This window comes from Danio rerio, chromosome 22 (genome assembly GCF_049306965.1).
Source record: "Danio rerio strain Tuebingen ecotype United States chromosome 22, GRCz12tu, whole genome shotgun sequence".
NCBI classification, from domain to species: Eukaryota; Metazoa; Chordata; class Actinopteri; order Cypriniformes; family Danionidae; genus Danio; species Danio rerio.
Window position 1 is genome coordinate 17,344,525 of NC_133197.1, and position 20,086 is coordinate 17,364,610.

General features: G+C 37.0%; 2 protein-coding genes across 10 annotated transcripts in view; both read right to left on the reverse strand.

Moving 5' to 3' along the window:
• The window catches only part of arhgap45b (Rho GTPase activating protein 45b), a 41,098-nt gene extending 39,002 nt beyond the window's left edge, over positions 1-2,096 (reverse strand). For 4 of the 8 annotated variants that reach the window (XM_068216452.1, XM_073936814.1, XM_068216451.1 and 1 more), the window contains exon 1: positions 1,623-2,096. In XM_068216452.1, coding sequence (XP_068072553.1) covers positions 1,623-1,721 — 99 coding nt within the window. In that variant the 5' untranslated portion in view covers positions 1,722-2,096. Of the gene's footprint in view, positions 1-1,167 lie in introns of all 8 variants that reach the window. The other 4 variants (XM_005170516.5, XM_005170515.5, XM_005170514.5 and 1 more) reach the window with 1 other exon arrangement.
• A 4,685-nt stretch (positions 2,097-6,781) lies between these two features.
• Positions 6,782-20,086, reverse strand: part of tjp3 (tight junction protein 3) — a 31,266-nt gene continuing 17,961 nt past the window's right edge. The window contains exons 13-31 of one of the 2 annotated variants that reach the window (NM_001328340.1): positions 19,967-20,070; positions 18,392-18,479; positions 17,655-17,731; positions 16,785-16,872; positions 16,615-16,694; positions 15,671-15,737; positions 13,387-13,451; positions 13,233-13,296; positions 12,786-12,942; positions 12,594-12,702; positions 12,292-12,511; positions 10,801-11,000; positions 10,516-10,611; positions 10,357-10,433; positions 10,071-10,281; positions 9,879-9,979; positions 8,370-8,897; positions 7,324-7,379; positions 6,782-7,241 (exon numbers count right to left, since the gene is read on the reverse strand). In NM_001328340.1, coding sequence (NP_001315269.1) covers positions 7,103-7,241; positions 7,324-7,379; positions 8,370-8,897; positions 9,879-9,979; positions 10,071-10,281; positions 10,357-10,433; positions 10,516-10,611; positions 10,801-11,000; positions 12,292-12,511; positions 12,594-12,702; positions 12,786-12,942; positions 13,233-13,296; positions 13,387-13,451; positions 15,671-15,737; positions 16,615-16,694; positions 16,785-16,872; positions 17,655-17,731; positions 18,392-18,479; positions 19,967-20,070 — 2,527 coding nt within the window. In that variant the 3' untranslated portion in view covers positions 6,782-7,102. The remainder of the gene's footprint in view (positions 7,242-7,323; positions 7,380-8,369; positions 8,898-9,878; positions 9,980-10,070; positions 10,282-10,356; positions 10,434-10,515; positions 10,612-10,800; positions 11,001-12,291; positions 12,512-12,593; positions 12,703-12,785; positions 12,943-13,232; positions 13,297-13,386; positions 13,452-15,670; positions 15,738-16,614; positions 16,695-16,784; positions 16,873-17,654; positions 17,732-18,391; positions 18,480-19,966; positions 20,071-20,086) is intronic. The other variant, XM_005170442.5, reaches the window with a different exon arrangement.

The window sequence follows — 20,086 nt, forward strand, 5'->3', positions numbered from 1 at the left end:
AAATACAATTTATTGGGGAATTTAACAGATACACGGTAATACACAGTACAACTACTGCTTTTACGTTACTGTGAGGGTTGGGTTTAGGGTTGAGGTAGACGTTAAAAAAAATACAATTTATTGGGGAATTTAATAGACAATATAATACTCTGTACAACTTTATGTTACTGTGTAGGTTGGGTTTAAGCTTGGGGTAAGAGTAGACAATAATAAAATACAATGAATGAGAAATTTAATAAATAAATTATTTTCGTTACCTTCCAGCCGCAACCATTTCAGATCTAGCAAAGTACACCTGTCTTTTTGCACATCATTTCCTCATAGCAAACTAACGGTAAAAGAGGCGTAGTTAAAAATGTTGTGGGTGAAGCCGACAAACCAACAGAGAAGGACCGACACTCCAAAGATTAAAACTATTTTTTTGTTCAGAGGATTAACCCAACACGTGCTAACTGTTAACCGTAAGAATAACGTGTGCTAGCAAATTAAATGAAAATTTCATTTAGAGTTTAAGTAAGACTTTGAGACTGAAGCGCAAGATCTGTGGTTGACTACAATAGACGGCTGTTAGTAAACAGAACTTCTTTCACAAGAGCGATTGTGTAACTGTGGCCTACTTCCTGTCACACCCCGAAAAACTGATGCCACACTGAACTGGTCTTGCTGAGGCCTAAAAACACGAACACCAACACATGGACAAGTCACTGAAAATATAATTAGTTATAAATAATGATTGTGAACGTTATGATAACGTTAAGGAAACATTAAAGGATAATCTGTTTACATGTTGAAAATGTTGGAGTATTTAAAGAAAAATTTGGACTTTTGGAAGCATAAACTATAACTTACAAACTAAAAGGTGTCAAACGATCCTCTTACAGTGATATATTAAAAAAATATAAACATGCTTAAAAAAAATAAAAAAAGAGAATGACAAACGTTTAGCCATAAGCCAACAAGTCTAACAATTTCACATTAATTCATCACACTAACGTTTGACTTGTCAAACACACAATTACATCAAATTAAAAATTACACACAAACGTGCTGCTTAAGCAGTACCACACACACACACACACACACACACACACACACACACACACACACACACACACACACACACACACACACACACACACTAAATACCTTAAAAACTACACAACCCACCTGTTTGAGCCAGACGTTGGGTTTATTTGGTAAAATGTCCAATTTCTTTTTGCTGCTTGACTTTTTCACTCTCTGACTCGTCGCGTAAGGACTGTAACTTTTGTTGCTCGACACACGTTTCAACATTTCCAATTACTGTACGTTGAAAATCTATCATATATCATATTTTAATCATAAAAAGTAATGTATGCAAGTAAAGTGACAAACTCAAATGTTCAAAGTAAGGCAAAACCTGAACTCCTTGCTGCGCCACATCACCCTGAAGAAGTTTTCTTTAGTCCTTTTCTCTTTTAAGTAACACAACAGTCAAAATGACATTAATAAAGTCCCCATTTCGGTTTGAAGGCTCTAATATTAGGACCACGTCGAAGACCAGGCGAAACCCCGAGCGCGAGAGTGAAATGTCAATCAAGTTGATTGGCAGGAGGAAAAGGCGAGAGATGCTCAAGACTTACTGATGGAGAGCTGAGAGGCGCTGGGTTGCTGCTTCCTGTTCGGCTCTTCTTAGACATCGAGTGCGTCTTTATTAGTTCCCTCGTCTTTTTGGAGAACATCTTAAGCTTCAGGTGTTAGTACCGGACTCGTAATTCGTTATATTTACTCTGCAAGCCCCCTGCCCACCCCCCGGCTCCCCATGTCAAAGCGCTGATGCGAGGTTTGCGCAGTGCGAGCTGGAGCTTCAGTCTCACTCGAACAAAACGATCATCGCACATTGAGCGAGTCTACTGACACACATCAGGCGCATCCGCTTTTCTGTTTTTTCTCTCTCGCTGTGCTTTTGACAAGTGAAACTGCGCTGCCGTGAAGAAACATGTGGGCTGGATAGCTTCATACATTCTCGCTGAAACTTAAAGCAACGTACATGAGGGGATTCACATCATTTTCTTGCGCGTAAAAACAAGATTCGCTGTCTGCCACACAGTGCACACGCTGTTAATGCTAGACACCTGCTCTTTAATTAAAAATGAAAACACCGCCCACTTTCGAGGAAAAAGAAACATCTTCACTTCTTTTTGTTTTTAGACTGACATAGGAGTTTTAGCAAGTGTGCTAAAAACTAAAAGCTAAAGACTAAAAGAAAATTAAAAGACTCCCATCTTAACTTGCCGTAAAGTGTCTCAGTCACAAACCAGGAAATGTATAAAACATTTGGGAATGATTGGAAAAAAAATTAAGAGGATATTTTGAAATATTAATAACATTTTTACAGAAATTCTTTAAAAAACATATATTTTGGAGAAATTAAAACATTTCGGAACTGTTTGGAAAATGTTAGGGCCCATTTGTCTTCAGAAACTTAGGGAAAGACCTAAAAAAAGCATGTAGACTAGTGGATTTTGGCCATTTATTTACAAAACTAAGGGTTTTGGGGGCTTGAAAACTCAATATTTTGAAAAAAGGTTTATTTTATTATTATTTTTAAAAGGAAAAATCCACTTTAATTGGAAATAGCCTAATTTTACAAGTCATCTATAAGTTAAACTGTTGAGGTTTACCTTTTTTTTTTTAACCCATTCAGCCGATCTCTGGGTCTGACAGGATAATCTTTAGCTTAGCATAAATCATTAAAGGGTCACGAAACACCAAAGCACATTTTCGAGGTGTTGACATATATGTGTACCACGCTGCGGAAAACACTATTAGGACACATGTTTCACAAAAAAGTGAAAATTGGTTGTTTTTGCGTTGGTTTGAGCAAATTAGTTCTTCCGGTTTGAAAAGAAATTTTGAAGCTACCTCACGGCCATGAGTCCTAGTGTAAATTCCAGCATTGAGACTAGATGTCTGTACCAGCCAGTTCAATGTGACGACTCTTTCAGCTTTAATTCATGAGAAAGACTTGGTTCAAACAAATCAGCGTGCTCTATTGTGAATGAGGTGCAACTTTATTAATATGCATGATAGCTTCAAAAACGGCTTTTACCTGTCACAGTGTTCAGACCACAGAGAGAAGTCTTATTGTGTTGCCCAACTGTATTTAAAAACAAATGGAAGAAGGAGAATTGTTTGGAGACATGGGCTGTCAGTGATGTATTTATATATGTGCTGCAATGAAGGTTTTGTGTCCATTTCCCCGCTATGAGAACGCAGCTGGACTCAGGTGTGGATTACAGTGGTCTGCTAACACGCGACAGAAATGTTTGTAAGGAACATTTTTTACCTGGGAGCTTTTTGCATCTGGAAATGGTGAAATCGGAATTTGCTGCTCGTCTCCTTTTAAAAAAGTCTCCAGTTTGTGTGAATTGTCCTTTCTCTACAAATTTGGTAAGTGTGTGATCAATGTGCTTTGTGTAATCAGATGGCAAAGTTAGTATTGTCAGTGTCGATTGCTGAGACAGGGGAGTTTCATGGCCCTTTAAATCAGATTATACTGTTAGCCTCCACTAGACCACAATCGCAAGTCAACATGTCAGAATTTTGAGATAAAAAGTCAGAAAAAAACTTTACATGTGAAATTACAACTATTCTAATGCTGTGGAGAAAAATATTTTTTAATTTTCAACTATGAAGGCTACATATCCTTGCAACATTTCAGTGTTTAATTAAGAAAACTAGATTGGCAATTACTGTATTTATTCTGAATAATGCAATTAAAATTAAAAAAACTTATTTTGTTATATTTTTTCATATGAGAAAATGTGGTGTGTTTTCTGTAACATAGGGAGCTTTGACAGTCCTTGGTTTTTGAGATGCATTGTGGCCAGTGGTGTAAAGGAACAAATTAGAAATACTCAAACTTCTGTAATTCAGCAGTTTTTTTTCTCACAAATTGTTATTTACCAAGTAGTTTTAAAAACGTGTACTTTTACTTTTCCTTGAGTACTACTTTCCTTCAACCTGCCGTCACTACTTTATTTTTTCTTGTCTATGAAAATGAGAAAAATCAGTCCAGTGATTCCTGTCCAATCAAGTCACACATAGAAGGTAAATGGCATCATAATAAACTACCTCAAGACATGGGCGATTTATAATTGCAGTAAACTGTTTGGAAGCATTCAAGTCCAAAATCTTTAGACACAATGACCCAGAGACTGTTTAGATGCATGTCACTGATGAGAAGATGACGGATGTTTACTGTATGATGACCGAAATGGCCTTAAACACCCAGCAGGCATAAGATGTCAACATGATGTTAGATTGACGTTGTACCGTAACATTGAGGGGACGTTGCTTTTTGTTTGAAAATGAAAATCGGGTTGACAAAACCCAACTTCAGGCCAACATTATTGTCAAACCAAAAATCAAATATCAACGTCTAATGATGTTACATCTTGACATTGTGTGGACGTTACCACTATGATATCTATCAGTTGTTGGATTTTGGTTGCCATACCAGAGGACTCCATGTCAGTGTTTAAAATCAATATGACATTGGATTTGTCCCTTTCCAACACAACCTATAACCAACCAAATAGCAACATCATTTCACATCGTTATTGGACATCAAAATAACATTGTCCTTAGACGCTGGCTAGACATATAATTTTGGTCACCTGAATCTACCCTAATATTAACGTCTTATGACATTGTGTGTCTGCTGGGCAAGAACTAAATGCACTATAAAATGTTACGTTTACACACATCCACAAATTACATGTTAACTTATCAGCTTTTAGCAGCGTGATACTCACTACTCTGGAGTACTTTTGAAAGGTCTACTTTTCACTTTACTTTGAGTAAAATTTTACAAAAGATTACTTACACTTAATTTTTTGGAAAGTAATGGTACTTTAACTTAAGTATTCTTTTCACCACTGATTGTGCCATTTGTAGGAGCAAAGTCATGGTAAATTAGTTTTGTTTTTTCTTACCAACAGATCTTTTAGAATATATACATACTTTGGATTAATTTCTCGTAAGACTGCAGTTTTGCAGTCTTTAAATTATTGCAAAACTGTATATGGATTGTTGATGTGACTTTGATGTGGCTTTTTTTTTGTCACACCTGATAAAAAATTATAAAATTATATACAGTTGAAGTCAGAATTATTATCCCCCCTTTGATTTTTTAATTTTTTAAAGTATTTCCTAAATGATGTTTAGCAGAACAAGGAAATGTTCACTGTATGTCTGATAATATTTTTTTCTTCTGGAAAAAGTCTTATTTGTTTCATTTCAACTAGAACAAATACAGTTTTTATTTTTCTAAAAAACATTTTAAGAACATAATTATTAGCCCCTTTAAGCTAGTTTTGTTTTTAAAAGTTTGCAGAACAAACCATCGTTATACAATAATTGCCTAATTACTCTAACCTGCCTAGTTAACCTAGTTAAGCCTTTAAAAATGTCACTTTAAGTGGTTTAAAAATATCTAGTCAAATATTATTTACTATCATCATGACAAAGATAAAATAAATCAGTTATTAGAGATAAGTTATTAAAACTATTTTGTTTAAAAATGTGTTGAAAACATCTTCTCTTCGTTAAACAAAAATTGGGGAAAAAAAATAAACGAGGGCTAATAATTCTGACTTTACTGTATAATTAATATTGTCATAATTTAAAATGCAGTAAATGGTTAAACATGTCTTTGTCTTCGATTTCCAGTTATAAAAACTGCTGCGTTAATACATTTTTGAGCCAAATCTCCAGCATAGATCAATAAATTACAACTCTCATATATTAAATTAACATAAAATAGTTAAATCGTTAATAAATACTTCAGGTCTAATTTTACAAGTGGCTATTTAAGTAAATCCCACTATCTTTTTTAATCCATATATTTCTAAAAACACAAGAGCTTGATACATTTGGTCACTGAAAACCATGTCCTCTGGTGTGACACTGTATATGCACGTTTTAAATTAAGTGGCGATTCCACTAAAAACTATAAGTAGTTGAAGGACGCTTCAGGATACACATTTAATATCATGTGATCTAACCTTTGATATGCACTGGTTGGGTTTTTGTCTGAGAATTTTTCACACATACTTTTTTTTTCTTTGAAAATGTCCAGCAAATCATAGAGAATAAATATTCCTAATTTCATATAAAATAAATAGCACTATTTGAAGATGTGTGCAACAATCATGAATATTCACTCTCATGCTATTTGTATATTATTAACAATTGTTCTTTTGCCATGTCATACCATAGGACAGGGGTGTCCAAAATCAGTCCTGAAGGGCCGGTGTCCTGCAGAGTTTAGCTCCAACTTCCTTTAACACACCTGCCTGGAAGCTTCTAGTATATCTAGAAAGAGCTTGATTAGCTGGTTCAGGTGCGCTTAATTCGGGTTGGAACTAATATATGAGGGAAACCGGCCCTCCAGGACCGAGTTTGGACACCACTGACATAAGACATGTTTATGGTATACAGTTCAGTAAAAAAAGTGAAAGAATAGATATAGTTTTTCAAATATCAGATTTCAAGCTACATATTTACAACACATATTTACAGCATTATTTAATGATTATTTGTTAGCTATCCATATTTAAATAACCCAACCATAGGTTTGTTGCTTGGGAATGTTTAAGGAACCCACATATAAAAAATACAATGTTGAAATGTCATTTGACAGCATATTTAGTGTCGTTTAAATTGAATAAATTGTTGAAAATATTTAGTCAAAATAAAATCCAAAGCACTTCCCAACATTAATCAGAGCGAGAGCTTAATTTTTCTGTTCCATTTATTTCAATATACAAATAAAAATTATATTTAGTTAGTTGCTGAAGAGGGTAAAACGTACCCAAATCATACTTTTTTTAAAAAAACAACAGGAAATATTTCTTTTTGAAATAATCCTGAGTTTGACCTCAGAACATCTATTAAAACAATGTGACCCACAAAAAGCAAGCGATTCAGGTCACAAATCGATTCCAAATTACGAAAGTCAATACAAAAACGTTTGGTTGTGTGAATGTACTGTACAAGTCCAGATTAAAGGTCCATGTCCCCGTTTTGGGTCTTAATGTAGTGTAATCCATGTATATTACAGCTCTGTAGCAGGTCCCCATTCAATGTCTTCTGCTTCGTCATATTCGTCTTCATCTCTGTCGTTTTCGTCGCTGTCACTGTCGCTTCCTCGGATTTGCGTTCTCCGCATTTGCATGGCTTCATGATGTGCGAGTCTACATAAAAACATTTATTAATACATTTAAAACTGAAAAAATAAATATATAAGTTGGCAGAACATGCCAAAAAAATACTTACACTATAAAAGAAGGCGAAGGTTTCCTTTCTGGTTCAATCTGTTCTGCCATGCGAGCCTGAAACAATAAAATATATGCAGTGATAAACAGCTCCTTGGGCTGGGCAATCAACTGATATAAAAATCACAAACACGATTAAGCAAATCTGCAATTGTCATGCACATCTTGTCCAAAAAGCACGGTTCTGTGTTCAGTAGTAAATCTCCTCCGAAGGCCAGAGGGCACTCTAATGCAGAAACTCAAAACACCCACAAAGAAGAAACTCAAAAAAGCACCCCATAGCGCTACATAATAAACTTGTTTTTAAATTCTTTGATTCAGCGTGAATAATAATCACACGAATATTGAATCATCGCATAAGGATAAACTTCAAACACTAAACTGAAGTTATGAAGCGAGTTTGGAATGATTTACTACACTAAAAATTGAATTTACTACATAATATCATTAACCATGCCCCTCTTACTTTAGCAAATGATGCGCAAAAAGAAGTTCTGCCCCTACTTAAAGTTCCTTTTATAAAGTACATCAACATACGAAAATAAAAGTCAATGGAACGTTCGGTTCATGCGGACTTTAAGAGATCGGACACCAATTAGGGAAGTAGATCCAGTAATATTAATTTATTCATTTTTTTTTGGCTTAGCCCCTTTATTATTCAGGGGTTGCCACAGCGGAATGAACCGCCAACTTATCCAGCATATGTTTTATGCAGCGGATGCCCTTCCAGCTGCAACCCATCACTTGGAAACACCTATACACACTCATTTACACATAAACAATTTAGCCTGTCCAATTCGCCTATTGCACATGTCTTTGGACTTTTAGGGGAAACCAGAGCACCTGGAGGAAACACATGAGAACATGGGGAGAAAATGCAAACTTCACACAGAAATGCCAACTGGCCAAACCGGGGCTCAAACCAGCGACCTTCCTGCTATGAGGCGATCATGCTACCCACTGTGCCACCGTGACACCCCATCCAGGAATATGCCCCATTTAATTAAATCAAGTTGTGCCTGATTGGTCATTGGAAAAATATTGTACCTGTTGTAGTCTCTCCTCTATGGCTGACAGTGGAGGGGTCTTTGACTGGACATCTTTGGGATCTGGTGCCCTGAATTTGGGTGGCGCATCGGAAGGTGTTTGAGGTGCAACAACATCATCATTGCTGAAGTCTGAATCTGTGAAACTGCGCTGCGAGGGCACATCCTCTTGCTCTTCTGGTATTCCAGCAACAAGGCGTGGAGATCGGGGCTCGGGAACATGGAGGATGGGAGGAACTTCACTGGGCGGTAGGGTGTACTCTGGCTCTTCCTCCTCCTCGTGTAGGTTGTAGGGAGGTTCAGGGCTATGATTTAACACACTGGCAGGCTCCGAAGAACGGGCCAGCGCAGAGCTGCGGTGTTTGGCAATGCCTCCTAAGGGTTCCTCCAGGTCTTCATTGTCCGTGTAGGCTTCACCGTCTGTGAAGGCCTCACCGTCAGTGTCCTCGTAGTCACTGGCACCGCTGAGATAGTCAGAGTTGTTTGCTCGATTAAATGCGTCAAGATCCTCTTCGGCTCCTCCTTCCATCTGAACACATATAAAGCCCTTGTTAATAAACTCAAGTATGGAATGCAGCTTCTGAGGTAACCCTCTAATCTACTTTTGTCAGAATAATTGTAATTAAAGGGTATAGTTTGCCCCAAAGTCACTAATTACTCATCCTTATGTCATTCCAAACTCGTAAGACAGGAGTGCCCAAACTGGAGGACCAGTGTACTGCCAAATTTAGGTCCAACTTGCCTCAACACACCTACACAAATGTTTCTAGAAAGCCTAGTAAGAGCTTGTGTAGCTAGCCCAGGTGTGTTTGATTGGGGTTGGAACTAATCCTTGGAAGACACTTAGTTTGGGCACCCCTAAAAGACCCCCTTTAAAGACCTTCATTCATCTTTGAAACACAAAATCAGATACTTTAGATGAAATCCAAGAGCTAGTGAACCCGTATCCTGAACTGTCATAGCTTTTTAAAATTTTGATTAAACCACTGAAGACACATGGACAGTTTTGACTATGTTCTTACTACCTTAATATCTTTCTGGGGTATGAATATGTCATGACTCCTGCTGTCTACGGAGGATCAGAAAGCTCTCACATTCCATCAATATAAAATCCTTATTTGTGCTCCAAAGTTAAACGAAAGTTTTAGGTTTTAGAATGACATGAGTATGAGTAATTAATAACAGATTTTTTTAGGATGAACTACACTTTAAGACAGGGGTGTCCAAACTCTGTCCTGGAGGGCCGGTGTCCTGATTAGTTTAGCTCCAACTTGCTTCAACACACCTGCCAGGAAGTTTCTAGTATATCTAGTAAGAGCTTGATTAGCTGGTTCAGTTGTGTTTGATTAAGGTTGGAGCTAAACTCTCCAGGATCCCAGCACTCTAGGACCGAATGTGGACACCCCTGATTTAAGTGGTCCTGGTTACTCTATGTAGAAGTTCTGTACAACAAACACAAGGTTTCAACATAACGCGAGTGTACAACATGTTATTATAAAATTTCTCTTACCGCTACTTCAGAAACCCAGACAGGCTTAGACTGCTGTTGCCGAATCTTGTCTTTCAAAACATCATACCACATGTTTGTATTTGGCTGAAGATCAATGCGTGCTGTGAGGGGAAAATCAAAGAATCAGAGGTAATCTTTATCAATACAATATTCAAGAGAAGATTTCTAATTTCAGAGGCACTGAAGGTTTACCAGAAAACAGAGTGCTGTAGTTTTTCCTTAGCTTTAAGGCCTGGGCATAGAGGCGTCGAGAGCTCTTGCTGGAGCCTGGCATGTATTTTTGCCTCATAGACTTCACGTCCTTCCGACTATGAGGATCCAAGAAGAGCACCATGGGATGGTACTGGATATAATTCAATCTTTCTATGGCAGTGGGTGTAATGTCCAGCAAGGGATGCTTGTCCTGAAAGCAAAAACAAGTCGCTTAGTTGCCTGAACACTAATTGGATGGTTTAGGTTTAGGTTTAGACTTGATTACCTGCTCCGCTATCCGCCTTACGGTGTCCAGTTTGATTACACTTGATGAACTATCATTTCCACTCCTGGGTACCATTTCTACAGACCAATAAAATGCAAATTTTAGATGTGTGACAGTGAATTCATTCTTTACTTAAAACTCATATCAAGTTTTACATACCTGCAATTTCAAATTCATCAGGCAACTCTCGGGCCAGTTTTTCATTGGCAATGTCATTCAGAGGACCCAAGATGACAATAGGACGTTTGAAATTGGCTGCAGGAGCAAGAATAAGTATATTACAACCAAAAACACCACTTTTCAATTAAGACATGTCATTTGTGCTTGGATATCTTTGATTTCTCAGCAAATGTCATTCTTGGGAACCAAAAGCCATTCCACTTTCTTCTTCTACAAACAACCAGTTAATTCATTACATTTAATAGAAAAAAACAATACACTAACCTTCTTTCAACAGGACCTTCTCGTATGCTGGAAATTTGCCTTGAATTGTCAACTGCAGGAGGTCATCACGGGTTCTTCGGTTACTCTTTTTGGCCCCTCTGAGACCCCGTAGCTTCCAGAATTCAGCTCTGGGGCCAGATGCCTGACGTTCAGCTGCACTAATTCTCTGCGCCTGCTCCAAATTAGCCAGAGTTTCAGCCCTGATATATAAACAGGGAAATACTTAGAAAACATATAGAAACTAATGCACTTAATAAGAACACAACCTTATGGATGAAAGCAAAAATTACCACTATTACCCCTTTCTACCAAGGCAGCTTGAGTGCTGGTTCAGATCCGTTTCTAAGGTGGTTCTTTGTCTTTTGACACTAAATACACCAGCTCTGATTCAGAAAAGGAGGTTCTTAAATAGCAGCAAAACTTTGTTTGGTATAGAAGAACCACTTGAGTTAGTTTTTTGGCAAGGTCACCATGACCAATGAGATCAGCAGAAACTCATGTCAGAACCATTTTCTCAACATTGCATTTGCTTTGTGTTCCCTCTTGAATAGTGTCTTTTGATTGGTTTGGCCTTATCAGTTTTTGTTCTTGTGCTCTGATTCATGACTGAATAGCCAATCAAATCACTCTCTGTTACCAATAGTTGACACCAATTTCATATCATATGTTGAATAGGCCAAATTCCCTTCAACATTAACCAGTTGCGAAGCAATTTGTGGAACACTCCAAACAAAAGCGGAGGAGTTCACGTATCTTGGGGTTTTGTTCGTGAGTGAGGAATGGAACAGGTGGATCCGTGCAGCGGTACCAGTAATGCAGTCTTTGTACTGGTCTGTTGTGATAAAGAAGGAGCTGAGTCGAAAGGCAAAGCTCTTGATTTACCAGTCAATCTATGTTCATACTCTCACCTATGGTCATGAGCTTTGGGTCATGACAGAAAGTACAAAATCTCAAGATACAAGCGACCAAAATTAGTTTCCTTCACAGGGTGGCAGGGCGCACCCTTATGGAAAGGGTGAGGAGCTCTGTTACCCGGGAAGAACTTGGAGTAAAACCGCTGCTCCTCCACATCGAGAGAAGTCAGCTGAGGGGACTTGGGCATCCGTTTTGGATGCCTCATTGTTGCCTACCTAGGGAGGTGTTCCAGGCATGTCCTACCGGGAGGAGGCCTCTGGGAAGACCCAGGACACGCTGGAGGGACGGAGATGAGGGATGTCTCTCTGCTGGCCTGGAAAAGCCTCGAGATCCCCCCTGCAGGGGCTGGAGAAAGTGTCTGAGAAGAGAGAAGTCTGGGGTTCTCTTCTAAGACTCCCGTCTCCGCGAAATGAATGAATGAATAAATGAATGAACACCAAACAAACTACCCTGACAGACATTCACTGATGGCTAGATGTCCGATAGCCAACCATCAGTTTGGTTTCCTGGCTTTTAAGTTCAGTCCCACTATAGCGTCCCCTAGATGTAAAACTCAAAACTACAACTTTAACAAACCTGGTCTGGTTAGGAATGGTCCCTTTGTCCAGTTCGTGTAGATCATTGCCCATGCGCACAGCTAACCAGGTCCCCAGCTTTCCTCGATGCATAGTGTCCACCACTCTGAACACCTCGCCTCTGGTAAAGCTTAAGCCGACGCTGCTGTCTGCCACATGATCATAGTGTGTGCGGATGTAGAAAGAATCTCCAAGGTTGGACTTCAGAATCTTCTTGTAGACTATGATGAGAGGAAAAATCAGCTTTGAAAATACATTTGTAGCCGTTTTTATTTCCTAAAACAAGGATATAAAAGCACTTACTGTCTGCTTTGTTCTGAGTCCGCATATCGATACGCTCTCCACCACGTATGTTCATAAGATACATTGCTGCTTCTTCTCTGGTAAAGTGGTTAAAATCCATGCCATTTACCTGCAAATGCAGAGTGTCTTAAAGAATGGAGAACACAGAAAAGTTTGGTTTTGTATGAGATGTGGTTGATCGTTTAGTCCTACCTCCAGAATCTGATCACCCTCTGTTATGCCTTGCTTTTGGGCTGGACTGTTAGGCTGGACACCACCGACAAAGATGCCAACATCATTTCCTCCCACAAGTCTCAAGCCGACACTGCCTTCCTTCACAAAGCTGATATGGTTCTGATCGGAGCTGTACCTGAGATAGAATTTAAATGATATGATACATGAAATATAGTTTTTGTAGATATACATAATATGTATACATAAATTGTATAAATTATAGATTGTAAGTTGTGCAAATTCTTTATATTTATTTCAATATATTTATAATTAATAAAAAAACACACAAAAAAAAATAAAAAAAATAATTGAATTGATTATGTTTAATTTAAATAAAGTGTAAATATAATTTTCTTAATATAATTAAATAAAACAAATTTGAATCAGTCTTGTTTTTTAATAAAAGTGATATTTACAACTTCTCACCCCAGGTTTGGTGTTGGCACTGCGTCTGGTGGAAGCACATAAAGTGGTTCTTCTACAGCTTTAGCTAAAACAAAACAGTTACAATTAGGTCCTCGATAGTCACTCTATAAGTTGCAATGTATTGTGGGTGTGCTTTTGGATTGCAGATACTCACAAGTCAGCGCAGTGTGGTTGGGGATGGAGACGTTCGAGCGGAGAGTCCCATTAGCACGTGGGAAACTGAAAGAAATTTCACACAATAAGTGACTGAGATCTGGTACAATGTCTTGAGGACTTGCTTGTTGGCAATAAAAGTGCTGACTCGATTCCAAAACAAACACATCTGTTCTTCCCAACGCTCGCTGATGTTGACACATACTTTCCCACAGTTTCACTATGACAAAATCTGCCATCTTAAGTGTGAATTACATACACATTTATACTACTAAGCTGTGGAATGTCTGAACATTCTAAAGCAGGGATGGGCAAACTCGGTCCTGGAGGGCCGGTGTCCTGCACAGTTTAGCTCCAACACTAATCAAACACACCTATACAAGCTGATCAGTGTCTTCAAGATCACTAGAAATCTACAAGCAGGTGTGTTTGATTAGAGTAGGAGCTATACTGTGCAGGACACCGGCCCTCCAGGACCGAGTTTGCCCATGCCTGTTCTAGGGTGTGCAGTTATTTTTAGATAAACACATAGCTAAAGTAGTTCCAGGCCGGTTTTGACCACGTTTAGAGTTCCATATCACTACACTGAATAATTTTATTGATATGACAGCTGCAAATGACAAAAACACAACAGAAAGCTTTAAATAGGATGTGTAAGAAACTAGTCCTACACACAGGAGCAGTTAAAGACAAAAAACCTGACAAATGTGAACAGTATCTTAAGGTGTGGAAACCATTGCGTTATAAACGGAATAATTGACTCGAGTCAGTTAAATTATTAGAAAATATGCAGACCTGGGTGTTTTTATATATTTTTTATACATACACCAGTGGACACCTTAATGTCAAAACAACATCAAAAAACATGACAAAACGCCTACTTCAGATCTAGACACAATACTGGGCATAGATCCCTGTGCTAAAGGTTCAATTTCTAAATTATTAATTAAAATTGTTAATCTTCAATTTTCTTCTGATAATTTATGGACCACCTGGTCTCAAGACATTGGAATTGATATTACTGAGGAGACATGGAAAGCAGTCTTGAACAGGGTTAACTCCTCCTCAATCTGTGCACGTCACAGGCTAATACAATGCAAGGTAGTGCATAGAGCAGGCTAGCTCACATCAATCCGTCTATAGACCCTAAGTGCGACAGGTGTCATTCTAGTACAGCTACTTTACTTCATATGTTTTGGTCCTGTCCTTCCCTGCTTTCTTTTTGGAGACAAATATTTCTCTCGCTATCAGCTATTACCACTGTTGTTATCCCACCATGTCCAATTATGGTTTATTTGGGGTTCTTCTGCCCGACCACACTTTACCCTCTCATTTTGTAGACTTTGTAGCCTTCTTAACCCTTCTGGCTAGGTGATTAATTCTTCTGACCTGGAAGAGCCCTCACCCTCCTTCTCACTCTTGTTGGATAAGAAATGTTCTTTATTTTATGAAATTAGAAAAAATTAGGTACTCTCTTCACCAAACTAGCACTATTTTTATTAAATTGTGGGAACCCCTTCACAAATATGTCCAAACTCTTCAGCTTGACCCTGCTCCTTCTGATTGAGTCCCCACCCCCTAATGCCCAGCTTTTACGGGAAACTATTCCTGGTCAACACATTGTAGACTTGTTTTTTATGTATACAAGATTGCACTAGTGTTGTTGTTTTTTTATTTATTTATGTATTTATTTTTATTATTTCATTTTTATTTATTATTATTTATTTATTTTTATGACTATTATTTGCTCAAAATACTCTTCAGTGTATTTGCTTATTGTTACATGTTTATGTCTTTGTAAATTTTTGTAATGTTTCACAATGTATAAATAAAACATAAAAAAACATGAAAAAAACGCAAATTGGTTTCAAGTCAATTGACTAGCTTCAAGTCAAAATGACATCAAATTGACATCTAAAATTAGCGTCAAAAATCATTTACAGGACTGTCATAAATTTGTGATTTATAATTGAAGCTCTAAGGTGAATAAAACATTTTTTACATTACAATATTTTTTATGTCATTATTTTGGCGGTCAGAGGGGCATCAATGTGTGGACGTCAAAAAGATATTAAGGTTTTGACATCAAATCGATTTGAGATTTTGACTTGTTTTTTAATGTTGTTTTGACATTAAGGTCCCCACTGGGATACATTTAAGATATGCAAAAACTGCAGTCAGGATAACGAGCAGAACTGAGTAGTGATCTTTGTGAAATTTACAAAACTGGAGGTTGTTCTCTAATTTTGACCTCCACTGTAAACAAAATAAGAGGCATACTAAACCTGTGATCGCTGTTGTGACTGTCAGATCTCCTGAGAGGTGACTGGGCTCTTTCTGAGTCAGAGGAATCTGCAAAATCAACCAAAACAACAATCCTATTACACAAAGGCAAACAAAAGATACATGCAGTCAACTTTATAAGGTAGACCTGTGAAGCTGGGTTGATAACTAAATATGTAATCAGCCAATCACATGACGGTAGCTCAATGCATTTAGGCATGTAGACAGTGGTCAAACGAACCATGAGAATGGGAAAAGTTTGCCCAAAAATTACTCTCAAGCCATCCTCGAAGTATATGATTTATATGTCTTGTTTAAGATGAACACAGTCAAAGTAGTTTGCAACTTTCTCCTGGCTGGGGTAGTCAAAAGTATTAAGTTTGGTACCAATTTTAAAGACACCAAACATTTAAGTGCTGAAATGACTGAAAATGGTTGAAATGACTGTGATTGGCCATGATGGTCATCAGTTCACCATTCATACAAATGTGTGCTATTTCCCCATTCTATATGAATGATGATATTAGTTCATTTAAAAGTGGAAAAAAAAGATTGTCAAAAAGATGGTTTACACTGAAAGAGATATAGAAATATGTGTAAGATATTAATTTACATAGGACTTGTTCTACCTCCCAATTGTAATGGTGGTGGATTCCAATGTTCAAAGTAATTTTTAATGGAATCTATAAGTTGAGGGAAATTTACTTTGTACACATGCTTTTACTTTTTATAACTGTTAATCCATACTTGGAAATATTTGTCTTTAGTAAATTTAAATGAAGCAAAGATATCTTATCTAATCTAGAAGCAGAATAGTAAAATGTGGGGTAATTTTCAGTAATATTCCCTCAAGTGACCAACCCGGTACTAGCAAAGTGTACCTAATAAAGTGGCCAGTGAGTGCTTCTGCAGAAATATTTAATCTCATATTCAATTGGTTTCAGACCTTCGGGAGGTGGTCTGGCAGGAGCGGCTCTGAGTGGAGGATCCTGCCGGATGCTGGTGATTGGCATTTGCATTTCAGGCCTGAGGCAATGTGTAGATGCAAAACAATATGTTACCTTTATATGCAAGACATCAATAGGAAATAAAGAAAAGAACAATAGTAACTCGTACCCTTTGATTCTGGAGCTTTTACTGACTGGAGACGGAGGTTGTTTGGGTGGAGAGTTGTAACTTCCATCTGATTCAGATTCTGAGGGAGCTGATGAAATAAATAGTCAAGTTCAATTCAATTCAATTCCTCTTTATTTTTATAGTGCTTTTACAATGTAGATTGTGTCAATTGTGTTATAGTAAATTGAAACGGTGTCAGTCCAGTTTTTAGAGTTGACACCTTTACAAAATTAGACGCCTTTATAAAACAATTCATTTCTTTATATTAGTCAATAACATTCAATATGAATGAATGCAGGATTATTGTGTAGTATGATGAAAAATTATAGCATTTACAGTAACATACATAATGAATATACGAAGGTTTAATACTTACACGGAGATAAGAATATTTTATATTTTATGGCATGAATATTCATATTTTTAAATAATTTATATATTTTTAATTGATAATATATTGTAATATAATAGTATTATTATAATTTAATAAAAAAATAATTATATTCATGTTGTACCATTAATGTTTCAATATAAAACATTTTATGAAAATAATATTTAAAGAATTTTTCAGATTAAAAACTGTTGTGCATTAAATCATATTTAAAGACTGTTGTACATTAAATCATTATTCTATATATTTTGTTAGTGTTTATACAATAAAACAATACAAATTTTATTTGGCAAAATATTTATATTAACATATTAAAAATAATAAGAATTCTATATATTTTTTAACACTTACATATTTATAAATTGTAATATGTACTTCAGGATATATAAAGGATTTTATTTTTAATTACATAAAATCATTTTCATAGTATTTGCATTTCATATTTAGCTCAGAATAGTTACTTCATGGTCCTTACGTACCTCTCTGTACAGGCGTTGAGGGTTTCGCCCATTTTGGGGGCTCCATTACTGCTGCTGCCTTCACTTCAGGGGCAGCCCTGAAACAGAGAGAGGCCAGACAGGAGGATGAGAGCAAAAAGAACACTAAATGATGATGCTGATTGTCCACAAAGAAAGTAGAATCTATCATAAAACCATTGATGATTAGGAACAGAGGGAGATATTCACCTCTGGCTTTCTCTCTCTCACTGAAATGGGGCATTTTTCACTTTCATGTCTAATTATGACTAAAATGAAGTTCCATAAATCAATGATTTATATGGACTAGTAGAAATGACTCTATTAAACTTATTAAAAAAAGATCAATATGTAGATCTCTAGTCTTCATTACACCATTATATGTCTATACATCTCCATATATAATGTGTTTATATATATGCTGTTTGTGGTGTTATGTGATTGCATACTTATGACTGACTATCACTTTATTTCCTTTTAAAAGTGACAAATCAACATACTACAAGAGAAAGCGGGTTCATTCGGTGTCTTTTATTTTTAAAAGCACACACATATATCACATTTCCAGAGAACACAATGAAGCAGAAATACATGAACGTATACAAGCAACATAATCGAAATGAATCAAAAACAACATTGAACGTTTCTTTGTCATCGTATGCAGGATGATGGTCGGCCCTACAGAAAGAGCCCGATGGGAGTTGGGTAAAAAGTGGCAGTGAGGCGTCCCTCATGTGTACCTGTATCTATTGCGGGACTCTTGGCTGGCCGGAGTCCCCTGTCTGCGCTGAGGTCTGGCACTTTCGTCCGATTCAGACTCTGAAGCATCTGTGTGAAAGCGACATGCTCTTGAATAAGTGTGTTAAGAGGGCAACAAAAATGGTGAAACAGAAGTGCACTAAATCCCATGTATAATTTGTCTTTTGTATGAATACATTAGTATGGAAGGCTATTGGGGCCAAAACATGACTGCTACTTTTTCATTGCATTAGTAGGACAGGACTTTTGAGCTTTTTTTTTTTTTTTTTTTAAATGTGTGTGTGTGTGTGTGTGTGTGCGCGCATGTAGAAAAAAACAGCTTATGATCAGATTTTTCATATGTAATTTAATGGTTGCGCATAGGCAGAGATGTATAAAAAAAAATTCATCTGCCACTTTAACATAACCGAATTGTATATTGACACAATAACAAAAAAGACCAATTCGAATTCTGATGCATCTGTTTAATAGCGACATGCTCTTGAATGAGTGTTTTATTAAGACAACAAAAATGGTGAAACTCAAGTGCACTAAATCCCATTAGTGCTTTTGTATGAATACTTTAGTATGGAAGGCCATTAGGGCCAAAACTCTACTGCTACTTTTTCATTGTATTAGAGGACTTTTTTTATTTAATTTTTTTATGTGTGTGAATGTGTGTGTAGAAATACACAGCTTGATCATCAATTTTGACCAGTTTGGATGTAGTACTTTAGTATGCGTAGACACATTCAGTTTGACCATGAAAAAAGACAGTTGAATGCACAGCCTTATGTAGTTTGTTGCTGTTTTATCCAATTTCTTGTTTTTCTTTTGATCTGAGTCATTGTTTGCACCTGATGGAAAAGGGCTGTATGCATATGGCATGTATGGAAAGCAATCAGGGCCAAAATCGTTTTAAATAAAATGCTAGAAGTTTGACTTAGCATCAGTGAGTTTACAAACACAACTGCCAATTAAAATGACTGCATCTAAAGCTGGGTTTCCATCTTAACATGATGCTTTCAATCCTTTTAAAGTTCACAAAGAAGAAAAAAGTTCTTAGAGAGGCTAAATGTAGTATTGGTAACCAAGCAACAAACAGTGAACAATGCAAAAATAACGGATTCACATGAGTGTAATGTTCATTAATCAAAGCTTTTTCGACAAATGTTTTCATCTCCCATTATTTTCATTAAGCCTTTTCCAAAACCACGTCAAGTGAAATAAGATTTTTATTTGAAATTTGCCATTTCCATCACACACATTTCCATTGCAGTGTTCTTCAAAATTTCAATATGAACATTAACAAAGAGTGATGGAAACCCAGCTTATGACTTCATATTTCTTATGTAATACAAGAGTGCGTGTTGGGATAAATGTATAAAAAACATCAGAAGTTTCGCCACCTTAACATATCCAAAAGTCGTGTTATTTGTTAATTTACAGTTTGGCTATGTTGGCCTTCCATTACCATTGATCTTTTGTGCTGAAGATGACATTTTCACCACATGCACTGTGCATGTAGCCTAGCATAAAAACCAAATTATACTCTGGGCTTTAGTGGTGAAAATCACCTCTAGGTGGAGGCCTGTAAGGTGAAGCCATGCGGCGAGGGAAATCCTGAGACATGCTAAGAGAAGAAGGCTTCAAACCTGGAGGGGGGAGATCAGGAAGCACCCTGGGAGAAAAAAATA